Below are 21,495 nucleotides of genomic sequence, written 5' to 3' on the forward strand. Positions count from 1 at the left end.
ATTTTAGGAAAAATGATTTACATGCAGGTTGCTACATATGAAAAGGACATTCTCCCGAAACTTATTATCTAAATACAATAGAGACAATTTTTTTCAATTAAATAATTTAATACAATTACTTCTATTTTATGTTAATATTTAGTTAATAACCTCTAGAACCTGCTTTAGTATTTTGCTAGTAAAAGGTGCATATAGTGCATAGTAAACAGGGTGCAGAGATAGTAGTTTAACCCAAGTTACAATGCCTGGCCAGAATTCCTCTTTGCCACCTTAGAAACCAGAAGTATAAATGTCATACTATGGGTGGGGAATCCTGATACAGATTTAGCAGAACTTTACGTTATACCTCTACCTATACAATTATATATTTCTCTATGACTGGTGTACAGCGCAAAGAAAGTGAAGGAAATTGAGATTTAACAGCTAGAACAAGGATGCTTCAATGAAAATGATTATTTAACGCATCACATTAATGTAAATTAGTGTTTGTCTAAGATCCAGGACTACATTATGGGGCTTCAAACATGAATGTGATAATATATTTATATCAGTATTATGGGCTGTAGTCATGGTCACTTATAAACAATAATTTATGAATTTGGGTTTTATTATGATTTCCAAATTTTTCTAGTTTAAATATTATCTGTCCATGATTTCCTGGTTAACTGTTAAATGCCACATTCTTTCTATGAAGGTGACCAATGACCACATGTCATTGAGTCATTGGGTCATCAATATTAGATCAGATGGGGTCTGACCTCCGACCCCCTTCATGCAAGGGCCACAGGCTCTTCTGTTTTTACCAGCATTTGTACCTGCATCACTGTACTGTTAGTAGCAGATGTGATGCAAAGTACTGCAGTTCTTTTCCATGCAAGGAAATACTGAACTACCTTGTAATAATAGTATAATGTTGCAAATATGAGTACTGTTTACATTGAAGAGGCTAAAGTGCTTGTGTGAGCATTGTGGCCACTTGTCCAATATTGATGACCTATCCAGAGGCTTTGGGCCATAATTTTTATAACATTGTATACTCTCCTTCATACAGGGGGGATCAAAAGTTTGGGCATCCCAGGTAAAAATTTGTATTAATTTGCATAAAGAAGCCAAGGAAAGATGGAAAAATCTCCAAAAGGCATCAAATTACAGATTAGACATTCTTATATGTCAACAAAAGTTCGATTTTATTTCCATCATTTACACTTTCAAAATAACAGAAAACAAAAAAATGGTATCTGCAAAAGTTTGGGCACCCTGCAGAGTTAAAATCTTGTACTGTCCCCTTTAGCAAGTATCACAGCTTGTAAACGCTTTTTGTAGCTAGACAGTCTTTCAATTCTTGTTTGAGGTATCTTTGCCCATTCTTCCTTACAAAAATCTTCCAGTTCTTTGAGATTTCTGAGATGTCTGTCACTCACTGCTCTTTTAAGGTCTATCCATAGATTTTCAATTATGTTGAGGTCAGGAGATTGTGAAGGCCATGGCAAAACCTTTAGTTTACGCCTCTTGATGTAATCCCCCGTGATTTTGAGGTGTGTTTAGGATCATTATCCATTTGTAGAAGCCATCCTCTCTTTAACTTCAGCTTTTTCACAGATGGCATTAAGTTAGCATCCAAAATTTGCAGAAATGTTATTGAATCCATTTTCCTTCTACTCGTGAGATGTTCCACCTCCATCCTTAGTTGAACAGAGGTTCTTTTCATAAAACTCTGTTCCCCTTCTTCTCCAAACGTACCTTTGCTCATTCCGGCCAAAAAGTTACATTTTAACCTCATCGGTCCACAGAACTTGTTTCCAAAATGCATCAGGCTTGTCTATATGTTCATTTGCAAAGTTCAAATGCTGATTTTTGTGGTGAGGACGTAGAAGAGGTTTTTTTCTGATGACTCTTCCATGAAGACCATATTTGTACAAGTATCTCTTCATAGTGGAATAGTGTACCACAACTCCAGTGTCTGCCAGATCTTTCTGGAGAGATTGTGCAGTCAAACGTGGGTTTTGAATTGTTTTTTTCACAATCCTGCGAGCTGTTCTGTCTGATATTTTTCTTGGTCTTCCAGATCTTGCTTTAACTTCCACTGTTCCTGATGATTGCCATTTCTTAATTACATTCCGAACAGAGAATATTGACATCTGAAAACATTTTGCTATCTTCTTATAGCCTTCTCCAGCTTTGTGAGCGTCAACTATTTTCAGTTTCAGATTTCTAGACAACTGCTTAGAAGAACCCATGGTGCTGATTGTTGGGGCATGGTCAGATGAGTCTGGGCATTTAAAACCTTTGAGATTGACATCACCTGGTCTTCCCAAATGATGATTGAGAACAATCCATGACATTGGCAGGTCTCAGCTTCGCAAAGGGGGCAGTGCATTCTATAAATTATGCAGGGTGCCAAAACTTTTGCAGACACCATATTTTTTTGGTTTTCTTTTATTTTGAAAGTGTAAATGATGGAAATAAAATCTAACTTTTGTTGACATATTATAAGAATGTCTAATCTGTAATTTGATGCCTTTTGGAGATTTTTCCATCTTTCCTCGGCTTCTTTATGCACATTAATACAAATGTTTACCTGGGGTGCCCAAACTTTTGATCCCCCCTGTATGAGTGTGCCACTGATAATAACTTCACCGTAGATGAAGAAACATTGCACCATCCTGCATGGATAGAGCTCAATGCAACTGTACCCACTGCCCCAATGGTAATCAACTAAACACTGCACCAGAAGTCATTAAAAACTGTAAACAGGGTTGGCCCCTAAGTCCGATATTGCCAGTATCTTATTTTGATGCACCCACTTATGGTGTACCATATAGTACCTAGATAATATAGAAAAATTGCATAAATAACATTGCCGTAAAATGCCCAAATATTGTTGTTGTATGTTGTCTGAATAACTCTTGGTACCCAAGCTAGATCATGTTTAAGAAGTTTTGTTGTAACAAACATAAAACTGACTAAAATATGTCAAGTTACATGACTTCATTAATTGTGTGGCAATCGTGTCTGTGCTCCATGCCAAATAAAAGCAGAAGTGTTCTGTAGGAATGTGCATATAACTCATAAAGCTGTCAGTTTAAGTTTTGAAAGTTATATAAAAAACATATGAAATACTGTCCTGTGGGTCAGTATTTTATGATTTCCCCTTTGTTGTATCTCCCAGTTCCCTCAGTGATTTAGATCATAGTTACTTTGGCAACCGTTTCCTCTTATTGAGCTATGGTTTATCCGATGAAGGTCTAGAATGGTGGGAGTATAATTGACTGATTGTAGTAAACATTCCACATTCAAGAAATTAAAGGACTATGGGGGATATTTATCAAAACCTAAAGAGAGGAAAAGTTGACCAGTTGCCCATAGCAACCAATCAGACTGCTTCTTTCTTTTTTGAAAAGGCCTCTGGAAAATAAAAGAAGCAATTTGATTGGTTGGTATGGGCAACTGGTCAACTTTTCCTCTTCACAGGTTTTGAAAAAATGTCCCCCAATGAGTGTTTCTGTTTAATATTTTACCTACATGCTCGAGACCCTTTCATTGTGGGACACAGAAGTGCTGTCTTTGTACATGACCTGTTTCTGGTGTACTTATCTTTTGACATTTTGATGTATCCATATTAACATCCTTAAAGAAATATTGAATCAGAATAGAATATCGTGATGCAGCTGTTGAGATGATTACTGTGTATACTGTACATATCCAGCCCTTGTGCAGGGACATAATTATTTTCTTTTGTTTTAAAATGTGATGTTTTAAGACTCAATAAAAAAAAATTTTAATTATGAAGCTTCAGCATTCTCAGACATTGGTGCTGATCCAGTGGTCTGTAACCTATAATTTCTAGGTGAGTGCTTCCCCCATGTTCTTAGTGTTGGGATATGCTGGAGGGAGCTGTCTGTATGGCTCAGATCATTACCTAGGCCAGAGTCAGAGACAGAAATATCCATCAGATTTTGGATATTTTGAAGTGTTGAACCTTTTGTGAATTCATGCAACCTCATTGATAGATGCCCACAGCTAGCTCCCCATATTCTCAACCACTTGCGGACTGATCCCTCTCCCTGTATATCCCATTTTTTTTTTCATAATTTCTATTTTACTTCTTATAGCCTTACTCTTGAGTATTCATACTTGACATAGCGTGTCTACAGGAATATTTCTTTCTACCTTCTTTCCGTTTGGAAATGTATATGTTCTATTAGGCCAAGTCATGCACAACCTTTTTTGTTGTATTAGCATGGTTACTACTTCTGTAATTTATTATTTTAAAACTTTTTTAATACAATTATGTGTAATTAATTTTTATCAAACTCTCAATACTATATCTGTCCAGAAACAGATACAGAAAAAAATTACTAAGCACATTTTCTATCCCTAAATATATATATATATATATATATATATATATATATATATATATATTTCCAAATGGCGGAGGACAGCACAACCACTGTAAGTCTCGAGATAGTAATCCGGGTGCATTAGAAAAGAAACGTGGTCCCAGTCGCAGACCACATCCATAAATTCCAGCAATAAATCCAACAGCACTCACGGGTTCAAGTAAAAAACACAACGGTGTTTCTTTAAACCATGTTCAGATGCAACGTTTCAGTGATATCCACCACCTTTTTCAAGCATGCTTGAAAAAGGTGGTGGATATCACTGAAACGTTGCATCTGAACATGGTTTAAATAAACACCGTTGTGTTTTTTACTTGAACCCGTGAGTGCTGTTGGATTTATTGCTGGAATTTATATATATATATATATATATATATATATATATATATATATATATATATATAAGTACATCTTTATTTACTTTACAGATACAGATAAGATAAGAAAAAAATGAACAAGCAAACTGTCATGCACGGGGGGCAGGGAGAAGTGAGCTCTAAGCTGTCCCTAAAAACCACTCTCCCTGCCTAACTGCCCATCAACTCCAAAGGATGGATCGACAACTTGGAACTGGTCTCTTCCTGCGCTAAAATGCATGGGCATACAAGTCATATAAAACAAACGGAACTGTACAAAGTCTCTTCCTGCGCTAAAATGCATGGGCATACAAGTCAAATAAAACAAACGGAACTGTACAAAGTCAGGGGAACAAGTTAGGGACATAACTTGAATACAGTAACCAACAAACAGATATATAAATTCAAATAAGGTAGGAAATAGCATACTAACAGGTCAGGAAATCAAAAGCACTGTTCACACTGGACTCACTTACTAGACTAATTCACTCCTAGATAGACGGATTAGCTCAAGGCTCAGAAAAAAATTATATCCTAGGAGATTCAGGATCAAACAAGGTCAAAACAGGACTGACCAAATGCACATTGTGAATACAGACTAAGGAAACACAAAGCATATGCATAACGAACAATACATGAATACTAAAACCCGACAAAAGTACTAAAGCAAGGTAAGCTAAAATCTATGGCCGGCATTTATCATTGTAGGTATAAGTGAAGCAATTTTCTTCACCTTTCTTCTTTGTGTGCTGATAATGTGTAGGAGCACCAAATTTATTAAATGGTCACAGAGAGCATTTGATAAATGTTGTGCAGGTACACATTTTCAGAAAATTCTCTCTTCACATACACCAAAAAGCTAAGTTAAGTCTGGGCTGGTGTAGTTTTAGAGACTTTTCAGTGGCTTTGCACCTTTTTTTGTGCCATTTCACAAGAAGGCACAGTTAAAAAAAAAAAAAACTTCCATATCATGTGTACTGCAAAAATCAGTGGATTGCTACTCAAAATCGGCAGAAATGTGTAAACCAAAAGGCGCAAAAAAGGCGCGAACAAACCCTGCTTGCGCCTTTTGTAGACACAAAAAACAGTCTAAAGACAATCATAAATTTTGGTCTATATCTCAAACAGGACAGATAACCATGGTTAAAACTAATGGTCAGAGTACAGGTCTAATAACCAGCAAAGAACAGCACCTGAAGAGGCCTTATATATCCTCCCAGTGTTGAAATCAGGAAGTTTAACTCTTCCCAACCAAGGGAGAATTAACACAGAAACTGTTCAGAAACAAACCTAATGTCTGTACAGGACTCAAAGCAGAAAATACAAAACAGAAATATACAGACATTACACTAACTTATATCCTGGAATTAACAGAAGAGGATATCATCCCCAAATTGTTAGAGAGTGAAGCTAAGTTGCCCACAAACTGTTAAGCATCTACTAAGAAAGTCTGTTATGTGAATGTGTTGAACATCACTCAAGATGAGTGAAGTTCAGCCGATCCTCCGTTACTGCTGGTAATCATGTCTAGAGAAGTTGTGATGACTTTTCTGTCCAGAAAATAAATATTTGACTCTGTTCTCAGTTGTCATGGCTGATGTGTGCTGTTTAATATCCACACTGCCTGTCTTCAAATGTCACAACAAAGCATTACTTGAATAAAAACAAACATCTTTTGACTACAGCGTCAAATGATTTCTATTTTATGCTTTACATTTTTAACTACTTAATGAACAGATGATGTTTGTAAATATATATAATTTTTAATCAGATACCATTTCTTTTAAACTTATTTCTTACCATATTCCTACATAGCAGATGCTAGCTGCTACTATATCTATATATACCGTATTTATCGGGGTATACCACGCACCGGCCTATAACACGCACCCTCATTTTACCACGGATATTTGGGTAAAAAAAGGTTTTTACCCAAATATCCATGAAAAAATGAGGGTGCTTGTGTGCGCGTGTATACCCCGATATACCCCCAGGAAAGGCAGGGGGAGAGAGACCGTCGCTGTCCGCTTCTCTCCCCCTGCCTTTCCTGGGGTCTAGAGCGCTGCTGTCGGCCCTTCTCACCCCCTGGTTATCGGCGCCGCTGCCCGTTCTGTCCCCCTGACTATCGGTGCCGGCGCCGATAGCCAGGGAGAGAGAAGCGGCGCCGACAGCCAGGGGGAGAGAAGGGGCAGCGGCACCCATTGCCGGCGCCGCTGCCCCGTTGCCTCCCCCCATCCCGGGTGGCATAATTACCGGTCGTTGCTATGCGCGGCGCGGCGCACTGACGTCATGCGCCGCGCCGTTCAGCGCATAGCAATGACGCCGGGGACGCACGACGGAGGCCTGGAGCAGTGGAGCAGCGCGGACCGGACTCAGGTAATTATGCCACCGGGGATGGGGGGAGGCAACGGGGCAGCGGCGCCGGCAATGGGTGCCGCTGCCCCTTCTCTCCCCCTGGCTGTCGGCGCCGCTTCTCTCTCCCTGGCAGGAGTCAGGGGGACAGAACGGGCAGCGGTGCCGATAACCAGGGGGTGAAAAGGGCCGACAGCAACGCTCTAGACCCCAGGAAAGGCAGGGGGAGAGAAGCGGGCAGCGACGGCCTCTCTCCCCCTGCCTTTCCTGGGGTGTATCGGCGTATAACACGCACACAGACTTTAGGCTAAAAATTTTAGCCTAAAAAGTGCGTGTTATACGCCGATAAATACGGTATATATATATATATATATATATATATATATATATATATATATATATTAACATAGTTCATAAGGTTGAAAAAAGACCAGAGTCCATCAAGTTCCACCTATATCCCTAATGAGTCCCTACTGAGTTGATCCAGAGGAAGGCAAAAACCGTCATACTAGAGGTAAAAATTCCTTCCGACTCCAAATATCAGAATAGATCCCTGGATCAACCTTCTGTCCCTATAGATCTAGAATCCATAACCTGTAATGTTATTATTCTCCAAAATTGCATCCAGACCCCTTTTAAATTGTTTACCGCGTTAACCATGACCATCTCCTCAGGCAGGGAATTCCATAGTCTCACTGCTCTTACAGTAAAGAACCCCTGTCTGTGCTGGTGTAGAAACCTTCTTTCCTCTAGATATAGAGGATGCCCCCTTGTTATAGATACAGTCCTGGGTATAAATAGATCATGGCACAGGGACTGATAAAAGGGGAGGAATGATGTGGCATTAAAGGGGACAGAACCAAACTGAGGTGCAGAAGAAAACAAAGTTGGGGGAAATGATTTGGCATTTAGTTCAAGTCATCTATTTTACATTTTATTTTTTTTACTTAAATTTCCCTGTTAAAATGGGAGTGCGTGTTATACGCCGATAAATACGGCGATATCCAAAAACGATAAAAGCATGTTTAAGAAATTATGCCAACATAATATAGATATATTGTAAATCTGAATTAATAACTCATTTTTGTGGCATGACTATCTTTTATACACGCAGAGATTTGAAATTTTTCACAAAAAACACTGAATGTATCAACCAAAAGGAACCACTATCATAACTTAGAATATATCATGAAGAAAACCTTATCAGAATAAGTTGCATCGGTGAATACTTTATAAAGTTATTACCACATAGAGTTAATCATGTCAGACTTGAAAAATATTGCTTCAGCTTCGAGGCAAGAACTGTCTGGGGTTAAACTGGTCCTACAAAAACAAGCCTTTTGTAGTCTTTGTTTTCAGGACTAGAAAATGTTTGTTTTTTATTTTCTCCAAAAACAGTGCCGATCAGGATCAGGTGCATTCTATTATTCACTTGAAACTAATTCTATCTCACTCCAAACACTGCAGAGCTCCTATTTTAGAAATCTCTATAAGGTGTTTTCAGCATTGTGCAATTGTAATATTAGAGAAATTAAAGGAGTTATCCAGTTTTTTTGCAAAAAATGTTTATCCTGCTGTGTCAGGAAAAAAACTCTTATATGTTCTGTCTTCTTCCTGCTTCTGAGACAAGCACTCATTGCAAGACCTACTAGCTCAGCCAATCACTGGCCCCAGTGGTGTCCCTTCTCGACTATTGATTGACTGAGAAGTCCTGCAATGCATGCTCGCCTTGGAAGACAGAAGAATGAGGGACCAAATGGAGAAGAACAGGAGCTGTGGGCAACCAGCAGGGAAGTATAGTTTTTTTTCCCGGTCCCCTGGCAAGATATTACTTTTTACAATCTACTGGATAACCCCTTTAAGGTTGACCAGACTGAAGGACATAAACCCATTAGCTTACATGTCTCTGTATTACGATGATGCTAAGCAGTGTGCAGTGACATCTTGGCTTAGAAATGACAGCCTGGGTTTCATCACCTTTGATCAGGAGAATCTGAGCTTGTCAACTGTTAGTACCGTCAGTGTCCTAAAGTTAATATTAGATGCTCTGTAAATGCAATGTTTTCTCAGGCTATGTAAGGTTAGGCAGAGATGTGTTATCTATCTATAAAGAACTCTGAATCTTTACAGACCAATACCAGATGATGTATACAAGCATCGCTGACTGTTTGGTTAAAGGAAAGAATTTAGGAGAACAATATTTTGTTCCTTGCTAATGTTAATGCAATATTACACCGACACAGGAACTTGAATTCACAGATAAGGGCAAGGATTTTGGGGGAGATTTATCAAAACCTGTGCAAATGAAAATTTGTCCAGTTGTCCAAAGCAACCAATCAGATTTCTTCTTTCATTTTGCAGAGGCCTTGTTAAAAAAATTAAAGAAGCGATCTGATTGGTTGCTATGGGCAACTGGGCAACTTTTCCTCTGAACAGGTTTTGATAAATCTCCTCCTCTGTGTCTTCCAATTAAGTCAGTTACTATTGTCCATTGCAGCTAAATGAAGATACTGAAGGATGCCTCCTGAGTATCAACCGTAGAGTTAGAATGGAGAAGATAGTATGTTCTACTTAAGTATGACCAGCTGATACACCACCTGGGTAGACATCACTTGATGGAGTATGCTTATTTTTAAAGGGAGCCTATCTAGAAGGACTGAGGATCAATCCAATAACTCATGGTTCAGGCGGCATGAAAGTGATGACTGGTTCCCTTTAAAAGCTTTTTGACATGCCACGGCAACATGCTATACGTTTTGGTTTGGATGCAGTTACTCAGATCCCTGTTAATTATATTTTGGGCCTTTGTTTGTAATTGACTCTTGTACGTAATCCATACTCTCATGCTCTAAGAAAAGTTGAGAGAAACCGATCAAAAACACTGGAAGAGAGATCAGGGTCTCTACACTCGAAACTCCACTGATCAAACACTTATGACGTGCCAAAAGATTTAAAAAAAATTAGAAATCTATGGTCTACCTCTAGTGTTTGTGTATATTTTTAAAGACAAATATGGAATCCCTTTTACAATTTCCTGAATCCTTCTTACTTACTCTGTGCTGCATATTACTTCCATCACCTCGCAGATTGATAGTTAATCTGTCTCCATATAATGACAATGGGGAAGATTTATCAAAACCTGTGCAGAGGAAAAGTGGACCACTATTTTTCAGAGGCCTTTTTAAAAATGAAAGAAGCGATCTGGTTGGTTGCTATGGGCAACGGGTCAACTTCTCCTCTGCACAGGTTTTGATAAATTTCGCCAAATATTCCAATAAGTGAGAACCTCTTCTAATTTACACTGGGAATGCACTATTCGTCTGTTAATGGATATATGTCTACAAACTTTAAGAGGGCTCTCACAGTTTACAATACATTATATACCTGTTACTCATGCTACATATATTAGGAACACATGCTTTTTGATAAAGGTCTAAAATATTAGGCATTCCTATTTATTAATTCTGTACATTTCTCAACCATATAAACCCCTTTACTTTGTAAACTAGACTGATTTACTTTAACAAGCCTGATAATTAATCTTAAAGAGGTTATCCACCATAAGGTGATTTTAGTACATACCTGCCAAACTATCCTTTTGTGAACTGGGTATTTCTGGTTGGAGTTTGGTCTCTTAAATGGGCACTACCGTGCTGACAACTTATCCCTTATCTAAAGGATATGGGGTAAGTTGCCTGATCGCGCTGGGTCCCACCGCTGGGGACCCCCTCGATCTCGCACGCAGTACCCAGCGAACATCCGCTCCAGGTCTGATGACGGGGCCGGTGATCGTGACGTCACAGCTATGCCCCTGTGTGACGTCACGCTCCGCCCCTCAATGCAAGTCTATGGCAGGGGGTGAGACAGCTGTCTCGCCCCCTGCCATAGACTTACATTGAGGGGGAAGAGCGTGACATCACATGGGGGCGGAGCCGTGACGTCACGATACTCCAACACCGTGATCGGCAGTCATCAGACCCAGAGCGATGTTCGCTCCGGGGCCTGGTGAGAGCAGAGTGCTGCGTGCAAGATCGCGGGGGTCCCCAGCGGCGGGACCCCGCGCGATCAGGCAACTTATTCCCTATCCTTTAGATAGGGGATAAGTTGTCAGCACGGTAGTACCCCTTTAAACTACACATCCCATAGTTCCATGTTTGTAAGTGTAAAGCTACATTCTTCCCTTCCACAAATCAGCCACCCCACCCACCCAGCACAAATGACCTGCATCCATTGAAAAGACCAGTGTGTTTTCTAACCAGGGTACCTACAGCTGTTGCAATATGATCTCTCTCCCACCCATTGAAGCAGAACAGGCTCTGTTTGCACAACTGACTAGTGAGGTCATGTCTCGACACATTGCAACCTGGGAATACCCGAGACCTGAGTAATTTTGTATGCTGTTAAAAATAAATAATGGGGTGAAAATCACATAAGAATTGCAAGATCACCGTCACACACAGGTACAGACACTATATTATGAACTACGCTAACTTTACACTAACTTTACAGCCCCTGTAGCATGGTCAAATAAAAGAAAAATCCTGGAATACCCATTTAAATATTTTTAGATTTTTCTTATCACTATATATTAAGCAGTCTGTTTTTTCAGATTTTGTGTATTGAATAAAAACTGCTAAAATAAAAATAAAGTATGAGCATGGTAATAAATTAAAATATGATGTGAAACATTGGCAGCACTGAATACATGTTCAAATGAAAATGACTTTGCAAAAACTAGAGATGAGGGAGCCGAGCCCTGCGAAACCTCTGGTAGCGTTGATAATAATAGTAGTGGGCTGACCTCAAACAGTGAACTCTTGTCACCAGCATTACTGTGTCCAGTTGGTTCACTACAAATTGCCGAGTAAGTCCAAAAAGTAAGTCCTATCACATTACAAATTCCAAGCAAGCTGAGCAAAGCAGTGGGCTGACCTGTATTCTAACATAAATACGTATTTAGCGTTGAGAGTGAATGCGGAATAGCCATCTAAAGCCAAGTTCTGGGAATAATTAAACATATAGGGGGAGAGTTATCAAAACCTGTGCAGAGGAAAATTTTCCCAGTTTCCCATAGCAACCAATCAGATTGCTTCTTTCATTTCTTACAAGGCCTCTGCAAAATAAAAGAAGCAATATGACTGGTTGCTATGGGCAACTGGGCAAACTTTCCTTTGCACAGGTTTAACATAAATACACATCAAAAGTGTTGATAGTGGAATAGTGAACATGGAATAGCCATCTAAGTTACATGTATTTTCTGTGTTAAATCAAAAATATAGTATTTCTACCTGGGTTTAAAAAAAATTGCATTTAAAAGCGTTGAAAGTGAACTTGAAATAGCCATCTAAGGCTAAAGTATGTGTATTTTCTCTGGTTTTAATAATGTATGTTGCATTTCTTCCTGGGTTAAATATATATGTATTTAACCTCTTAAGGACACAGGAAGTACCTGTACGCCCTGCGCCTGGTCCCGGTGTTTAAAACGGGGTCACGCCGTGACCCCGCATCACACTGGGTCGGTCCTGGCTGCTAGTCATAGCCGGGACCCTGGGCTAACAGCACACGGCACCAACCGTGCCGCGCGCTATTAACCCTTCAGACGCGGCGATCAAAGTTGATCACCGTGCTGAAAATGAAAGTAAACGCTTCCCGGCAGCTCAGTCAGGCTAATCGGGACTATCGTGATAAAATCGCGATGTCCCGCTCAGCTAGGACGCGAGCAGAGACACCCTTACCTTGCTCCGTCGCATCAGGTCTGGGTTTGATTGCTCCAAGCCTGAGCTACAGGCTTGAGCAATCGAGCCCCTATCTCGCTGATCCATGCAAAGCTATGGCTTTGCAGGGATCAGTATAAGAGATCAGTGTGTGCAGTGCTATAGCTCCCTATGGGAGCTATAGCACTGCAAAAAAATAGTGAAAAAAAAAGTTAACAAAGGTAATTTAACCCCTTCCCTAATAAAAGTTTCAATCACCCCCCTTTTCCCATAAAAAAAAAACTGTGTAAATAAAAATAAACATATGTGGTATCGCCGCATGCGTAAATGTCGGAACTATAAAAAAAATATCGTTAATTAAACCGTACGCACAAAAAAATTCCAAAGTCCAAAATAGCGTATTTTTGGTCTCTTTTTATATCATAAAAAAATTAATAAAAAGAGATCAAAAAGTCCTATCAATGCAAATATGGTACCGATAAAAACTTCAGAACACGGTGCAAAAAATTAGCCCTCATACCGGCCTGTACATGGAAAGATAAAAAAGTTATAGGGGTCAGAATATGACAATTTTAAACGTATACATTTTCCTGCATGTAGTTATGATTTTTTTCAGAAGTACCACAAAATCAAACCTATATAAGTAGGGTATCATTTTAACCGTATAGACCTACAGAATAAAGATAAGTTGTCATTTTCTACCAAAAAATGCACTGCGTAGAAATGGAAGCCCCCAAAAGTTACAAAGGAATTTTTTTTTCCATTTCGCCATGGAATTTTTGGGTAAAATGACTGTCACTGCAAAGTATAATTGGTGGCGCAAAAAATAAGCCATCATATGGAATTTTATGTGCAAAATTTAAAGCGTTATGATTTTTAGAAAGTGATGAGGAAAAATGAAAATGCAAAAACGCTGAGTCCTTAAGAGGTTAAAAGTGTTGAGAGCCAACATGGAATAGCCATCTAAGGCCAAGTTACATCTGCTTAATAAAACATATAGCATTTCTATCTGGGTCTAACATTAATGCACACTGAAAGCATTGAGAGTAAATATGGCATAGCCATCTATGGCCAAGTGACATGTATTTTCTGGGCTAAATTTAAATATTGTATTTCTACCTGGATTTAACAAAAATATGCATTCAAAAGCATTGAGAGTGAATGTGAAATAGCCATCTTAGGCCATCTTGTGGGTTTAATCAAACATATAGTATTTCTATCTAGGTCTAACATTAATGCACATGAAAAGCGTTGAGAGAGAAGGCAATGTAGCCATCAAAGGCAAAGTTACATGTTTTTTCTGGGTTTAATAAAACATATTGTATTTCTACCTAGGTGTAACAAAAATATGCATTTAAAAGCACTGAGAGCAAATATGGAATAGCCACCAAGACCACTGAAAGCATTGAGCGCAAATGTGGCATAGTCATCAAAGGCCAGTTTACAAAAGCTATTTCTTCACTGTCTACAAGTTCATTACTACTTTGTGAAACCATTACCAATCCTGTTGCAAATCTTAAAAAGGGAACATTTTTGGAACACTTGGAAGAAGCCAGTGCGTCTTCCAATACCTCCATGTGCATTTGAACACCGCAGGCATCTGCCAACAAAAAGGTATCCATTATGCACCTTTATTTTAGTTTTAAAAAGCATACACAATCCACTAGTGCAGGGTGCTTTTAAACAAGCTGTTAGTTACCATGGGTTTTCCGCATGGGTTTCTGTAACTTTGATATTAAAGGGGTATTCCAGGCAAAACCTTTTTTTCATATATATCAACTGGCTCCGGAAAGTTAAACAGATTTGTAAATTACTTCTAATAAAAAATCTTAATCCTTCCAATAGTTATTAGCTTCTGAAGTTTTCTGTCTAACTGCTCAATGATGATGTCACGTCCTGGGAGCTGTGCATGATGGGAGAATATCCCCATAGGAACTGCACAGCTCCCGGGACGTGAGTCATCAGACAGCAGTTAGACAGAAAACAACAACTCAACTTCAGAAGCTAATAACTATTGGAAGGATTAAGATTTTTTAATAGAAGTAATTTACAAATCTGTTTTGCTTTTCGGAGCCAGTTGATGTATAAAAAAAAAGTTTTGGCCTGGAATACCCCTTTAACTTAGCCTTAAAACCACTTTAAAACTACTTAAATACTTTATATTCCTAACTGTGTTATATAGGGCTTTACAACTGCAGTCTTATACATGTGTCTATATGCTTATTATATTACTGATTCACGTAGAACCTGTTAGGTGTGAAGCAAGCTTTTTTTGAAAGTTTGCTCACCTCTGGTAAAGACCTAATATTAGATCTTGATCTGTGTTGTAATTCCCACTATTCAGAGCAGGTAGGATAGAAGAATTTACTTATTAGCAGTGTCTTGTTAACTGTACAACAAACAGTTACATTTACACAGTACAATAACATAAAAAAAATATATATATATATATGTATATATATATATATATATATATATATATATATATAGTCACATTGATTAACATGCAGCATATACATACATGATTCTCACCTACAGTCGCAGAAAAGTTAGAGTAGGCAGAGTCATTGCTATTGCCTAAGGACGCATTAGGATAAGGAAGCACAATTGAGTTGTGGATGATGACTGCTGGAATGGATAAAACAAAAGCAAAATAACACATGATAAAGAAGCATGACAAACACTTTGTATCTCTCAACAAAAGTTCAGGAGCGTTTTGAGTGCATTAGTTAAATTCTTAGAACTTAACTTTTAAACTTTACGAAAATAAACTGTAAAATTGAAAATGAGAAAAAAAAAAAGATGGAATGTTTACAAAGAAAGACTATATTTAGGAAGAAATTTGGATGAGTTTTAGTTGAACTGAAACAAATATCTATCTGGCTCTATACAAGGAATTTCTCAATAGTATGAAATAATATCCCTATGTAGGTCCACATACTATTTTACAGCAGTAGTTTGTAGCTATTCTACTTATGAAATCTGCAAATAGAATAGTTTCACACTGTGTCTTACAGTGTCCGCCAAAGGTCACAGGATTCCCAGACAAGTCTAATGGATACCTCTGATACCCTACAGTGGTATTTGTTGCCCACATACATCTGAAGTAAAACAAAATGTTTACTGTGGTATGTTTAGTACTACATGCCTCTGCGTGGAATTTTTGTACATTTAATTTAGAGGTACTACCTACACTGAAACTTCTATTGAGAGATGTAAAGCTCAATAACAGTTGTGCACAACATAGCAATGGTAGCAAATGATTACATAGAATAATGGAAGACTTACAGAAGCAGATGTCGTGAAGACAAATTACAGTAATAGATGAAATGAGGACAAAAATAGCACACAATATAATGATATAAATGGATGAGTTCACTTGTTTACTGTATATTTACATGTGATTCATTCATTTCTATAACAATTACATTAAGGTATTGCTATTCATTAAAGTTCTTGCAGATGTCTCTTCATTCCTTTTACCACAACAATATTAAAGTGGTTTCCCATGAATCAAAAATATGGCCACTCCGGCTGTTTTCTGTGGGCAGGCAAAGGCGTAAGTTTCATAGTGGCAGACCATGTTTCTGCTACTGGGCTCTTGGAGAGAGGGGGCCTTAACATGGGTGCAGAACGCCTCTCTCCAGGGACCTGCCTTGTCTGTTGTTAATGGAGGTGTGGGGGGGGGGGGGGGCAGGGGGATTGACCATTCGGTCATGGAAAGCAAGAGGAAATAAACACCAGTCTTTTCTGTCCTCTAAGGGAAAAATCAGAAGCCATAGTAGGAGGCTCATTTCAATATTTCCTATGGGGCCCTCTATGTTCTATGTACGTCACTACCAACAGAGATGGTTAGGCGCTAAAGACAGTAGAGTCAGCTAAGTTGCTCAACTTTATAACTCCTATTGCCACTAATGGGAGTTGTATGGAAGCAGTGTAGTCCCACAAACTAAGCTGTTCATGTAACCTCTAGAGTTAAGTACTTGGCTGTGCTTGGCTCCCAATCATCTCCGCTAGCAGCAAACAAGCTGGAGAAGGGCAAGCATCTATAATTTTTTAATAATGGAAAACACCCTTTAAGGTCTGTAAATATGTAGTTTTTAAAAATAATTCACATTATTGTAAATTTCCTCCACAGAAAGAGAAAAGACATAAAACTGTAAAATACGGTAAAAAAAAAAAAGTTTAAAAAATGTATCACAGCATAACATTTTAGATTTACTGAAAGGATTCAGTGATGTTTAAGTGATGTTTCTGACAATTTGACTTAGATAATTTAGATAATATTTACTTTATTTTTTTATCTAGGGAAAATTCTCTTTAATATTGCAAGACATCATGTGCAAAATGGGAACTGGAAGAAAATACATATTTTGTGTGTTGTCTGAGATTAAAAGAAAGGGTTTACTTTTTAACAGAAGCAACTCCCTTTTTGTCTATGGTTTATGTCTGGTATTGATATTCAGCCACTTTCAAATGAATAGAGGTGAGCTGCAATAATAGAAATTAACACAATTGGCAACAGCAGGGAGACCTCTGGTTTATTCACCACACTCATTTACAGTGGTGCGAGTGATATACAGATTTATAGAAAAGTTAAAGACTTTATATAACCTTTCCATAAATTCATGCAACCCTCTCCAAGAAGAGCTGAGTTGTGCCAAGGAAAAACAAATAGACACAGCACTAAGATGGCACCACTGTTTGTTTTAGCGATCACTAAGGGTATTCACACCTGGACCTTGACCAGACAAAACTTCTGACATGTCACTAAGTGAAATTTATCCTTTAAAGGGGTACCTCAGTTATGTAAACCTTATCCCCTATCCACAGATAGGGGATAAGTGTTCGATTGTGGTGGTCAGACCAATGGAACCTCCTGTGATCTCAAGAACAGTGTCATTTCTTACCTCGGAGTGCTCTGCCCCCCACCTTCAAAACTAACTGGTCTCTACAGTGACGGCCCGCTCCGCCAATCTCCAGCTAAGGCAGGACATTGCTCCGGCCAGTGATTGACAAAACAGGTCATTACGCTCGAGACCAGTTTGTCTCGGAAGGTGGGAGCCTGAGATCAGCCCTGTTCTCGAGATTGCAGTTGGACCCACTGCGATCACAGACTTATCGCAGATTCTCTGGATAGGGGATAGGTGTTACATAACTGGACAACCCATTTAAAAGTCATTTAAAGTATAGAGGATAAGTGTCAGATCGCGGGGGTCCGATGGGTGGGAACTGTCAGCACATGCATTTCATTCATCTCTATGGGACAGCCGAAACGCTGTACTCAGGAATCTCTGGCTCTCCCATAGAGATGCATAGAGGGAGCGTGTTGACCACAGGTTCAAGGGGTGGTTTCAGGAGGGGAGCCATGGCACCGGGCAGGAGATCACAGGGGGGTCCCAGCAGCCGGACCCCCCACGATTTGAGAATTATCCCCACTTACATAGGGATACATTTTTTTTAAGCAGGACTACTCCTTTAAATTTTTAATGCCATTGTATATTTAGCCAGTTACTTTTTTCATAATTTGGTAGAAAATGGGTTGATAAGGGTGTGTGTGTGCATTCTCTTTTATTTAGGTGAATTACAGTCTAAAGAATTGGAAGGATTGCTAGTTCCTACAGTTGCATATCTGTACTTCTATTGTATGGTGTGTTGGATGTAAAATAATATCTCTATATATCTACTATCAGAAACAGCTGAGCTAATTGTGTTAGTTTATGTAACAATTTAGAAGAAACATAGTGCAGAGACATTCTGTCCTCAGAACAGAGAAAACAGCTTGACTAATACCGAGAGCATCTTGAGATCAGCTGTGATCTCTTCTTCTCATGATATTGTCAGGGCATCTGTGTAGTGTTAAACCAAACACCAACACTATAATGAACCGTGTAATTTTTGTTATGCAAGGATCTCTTATAAAAAGTGTGATAAATCTCATGTTTTATTGGCTCTTTTATAATATTTTCATCGGATACTTCTTGGAATAAATTTGTAGTTTAATCGAAGCCAAAAAAAACAAACAAGATCAAAGGTTTATTGAGATGCATGACTCCAGGGTGCGGGGATACAGACAGATAAAAGGAAGGAAATAGATTTGGAATCTCAAAAAAAAAAGATTCATCTTTGTAAACTATACAAGTTAATGAGATGTTAAAGAGACACTGAAAAATGTATGAAGACTGTGTTCTACAGAAATTATGTGAGATATGGCCATTTGAATCATGCAATTGAATAATTGAATTATACCATTATTAGTGGTGAAATCTGTACATATAAAATAAGTTGCATTAAGTAATAATATAGTATCTTATACCATTATTAGTGGTGAAATCTGTACATATAAAATAAGTTGCATTAAGTAATAATATAGTATCTGTTTTGTAAAGTAAGGCTGGGTTCACATATATCAGGCAGCGTGCACCAGAAGGAAACTCATGCTAGAACTGGTTCACAATCAACCAGCGTCTTCATTTTGACGCCAAATGGCTGCTTTCCCCTGTCCGGCAAACAGAAACAATGGTTACCTGATGCCATACAACTGATGACAACTGAGGCTGAGTTCACCTGGATGGCTGACATATGTGAACCCAGCCTTAGGAGGTGACAAGGCTTGCCAGCTTCCATACAAATAGCATTGTCTTTATGATTAAAGGGGTACTCCAGTTCAAATACATCTTATCCCCTATCCAAAGGCCATCACGCCCCCACCCATAGACTTGCATTGAGGGGGCGGGGCGTGATGTCATGATACTCCGGCCCTGTGGTCGTCATGCTGCACACTCAAAGCCTCCAGCGCTGCGGAGAGCTCGCAAAGGTGGGTGCTGAATGACAGATTGCGGCTGGACCCCCGCGATCAGATATCTTATTCCCTATCCTTTGGATAGGAGATAAGATGTATTAGGGCCAGAGTACTCCTTTAAAGTTGTTGCTTTTAAGTACCTTTGAGGAAAGCAGATTTTTCTACATGTTACTGTTTGATCATCCTATTTGATCTCTGATCCCATATACAGATTAGCAAATACAAAATAATGAAATCCCCAAAATAAGAGGATGGTAGCCCAGTTTTTTTATCTTTGTAGCAAATACACAAATCACAGATACAGTGAGATACAAGAGTGTTTGTTAAATGGCTGAACATACTGCCTTCATGAGAAATACCTCAAACAAATAAAAGCACATTTTTAATGAATGAATGTGTTTTCCAGGTCAAGTAGATGAGAAATATATGAAATTACTCAATAAAAATTATTAGGAAATAATCAACAAATAACCCAACTAGTACTTCATGGGCTTTTATAAGTCCTATATTTTTTATGTTTTCACTAATAATAAAATTCTACATCAAACTGGTTCTGGAACAGCAGTTGACAGATCAGCTTTACGGGATGAAGCCTTGCCATGCCTTGTCAAACATTTTTTATTTAATTTCCGACATAAATTTTCAGTTGTATTGAGACTCTTTGCTGGCCATGTGATTGACTTTTCTAAAGAATTGTAATCAAGCCTATTTTGAAAAATCCTATTGATGGAAGCTGAACTGGGCCACATATATCTATGTTTAGTCATGTTAAGGTAATGTCTGCCATCGCCCAGGTCCTATACATGGCATGCTACCCTATATCCAAAGGTGATTGCTTTCTTCAGGAAGACATCAACACCAGATAAAGGTTTCAACTTCCCCTTGGTCAATGCAGATTGGTGATTTATCACTGAATCCCACTTTCATCCAATCTCCACACTCAATGTTTTTTCCTTTACCCCCTTGTAACCTTGAATTTATCTGTTTAGGTGCTGGTGCTAGTTTTCATTTGTCTTTTTTACATGTAATTTAAATTTATTGCAGCTAGTTTCTTAAAGTCCTGTCCCAAATATTGACTCCTGTTTTTTAAATTTTTTTTAAATTTAATTTTTTTAAATCTTCACTAAATAATTCTACATCAAACTGGTTTCATTTTCTGGTTGACAGATCAGCTTTACAGGATGAAGCATTGCCATGTCTTGTCAAACATTTATTTAACAGATATTGAGACTCTTTGCTGGCCATGTGATTGACTTTATATGCCTTTTCTAGAGAATAGTTTTAACAATCTTTACTCTGTGACATGCACTATCCTTCTAAATTCATCACTGAATATCACTTTCCTCTAATCCCTCACATTCAAGGATCATTTTTAAGGTGTTGGTGCTGGTTTGTCTTATTATATATAAATAAATAAATATATATATATATATATATATATATATATATATATATATATATATATATATATACATTTCAGTCAGTTTTTACAGTTCTGCCCCAACTATTGACTCCTGTTTTCTTTCTTTTCCTATTCATATATTTTCCTTTTATGATTTTCCAAATCTGGTTATACTTGCACCAAAGTTTATACATAGTTGACTGACAACAAACAATATATTCTGCCACAATCCTTGATGGATTTCAATCATGAAAGATTCTTATATTGTTTTCTATTGTTTCAACTGACAACTCTCTTATTGGAGCCATTTTTTCTTTCACAATTAGACAATTAGCTAAATCCCAAGAGTTTTTCCTTTTAACTGCAGAATTTACATTCTAAGAACTGGGTTAAAATGTTTTAGAAATGCAAATTAGGATGTGATTCAATATTTTTTTCTTTTAATTGACAATAATTGAAACAAAAT

The 21,495-nt window shown here is 38.2% G+C and overlaps 1 protein-coding gene across 1 annotated transcript in view; it reads right to left on the minus strand.

Moving 5' to 3' along the window:
- Positions 1 to 21,495, minus strand: part of ADGRD1 (adhesion G protein-coupled receptor D1) — a 919,695-nt gene that overhangs the window by 825,636 nt on the left and 72,564 nt on the right. The window contains exon 5 of the mRNA XM_056533246.1: positions 15,358 to 15,453. Within this exon, the coding sequence (XP_056389221.1) occupies positions 15,358 to 15,453 (96 nt within the window). The remainder of the gene's footprint in view (positions 1 to 15,357; positions 15,454 to 21,495) is intronic.

The sequence above is a fragment of the Hyla sarda genome, chromosome 1 (assembly GCF_029499605.1).
Source record: "Hyla sarda isolate aHylSar1 chromosome 1, aHylSar1.hap1, whole genome shotgun sequence".
NCBI lineage: Eukaryota > Metazoa > Chordata > Amphibia > Anura > Hylidae > Hyla > Hyla sarda.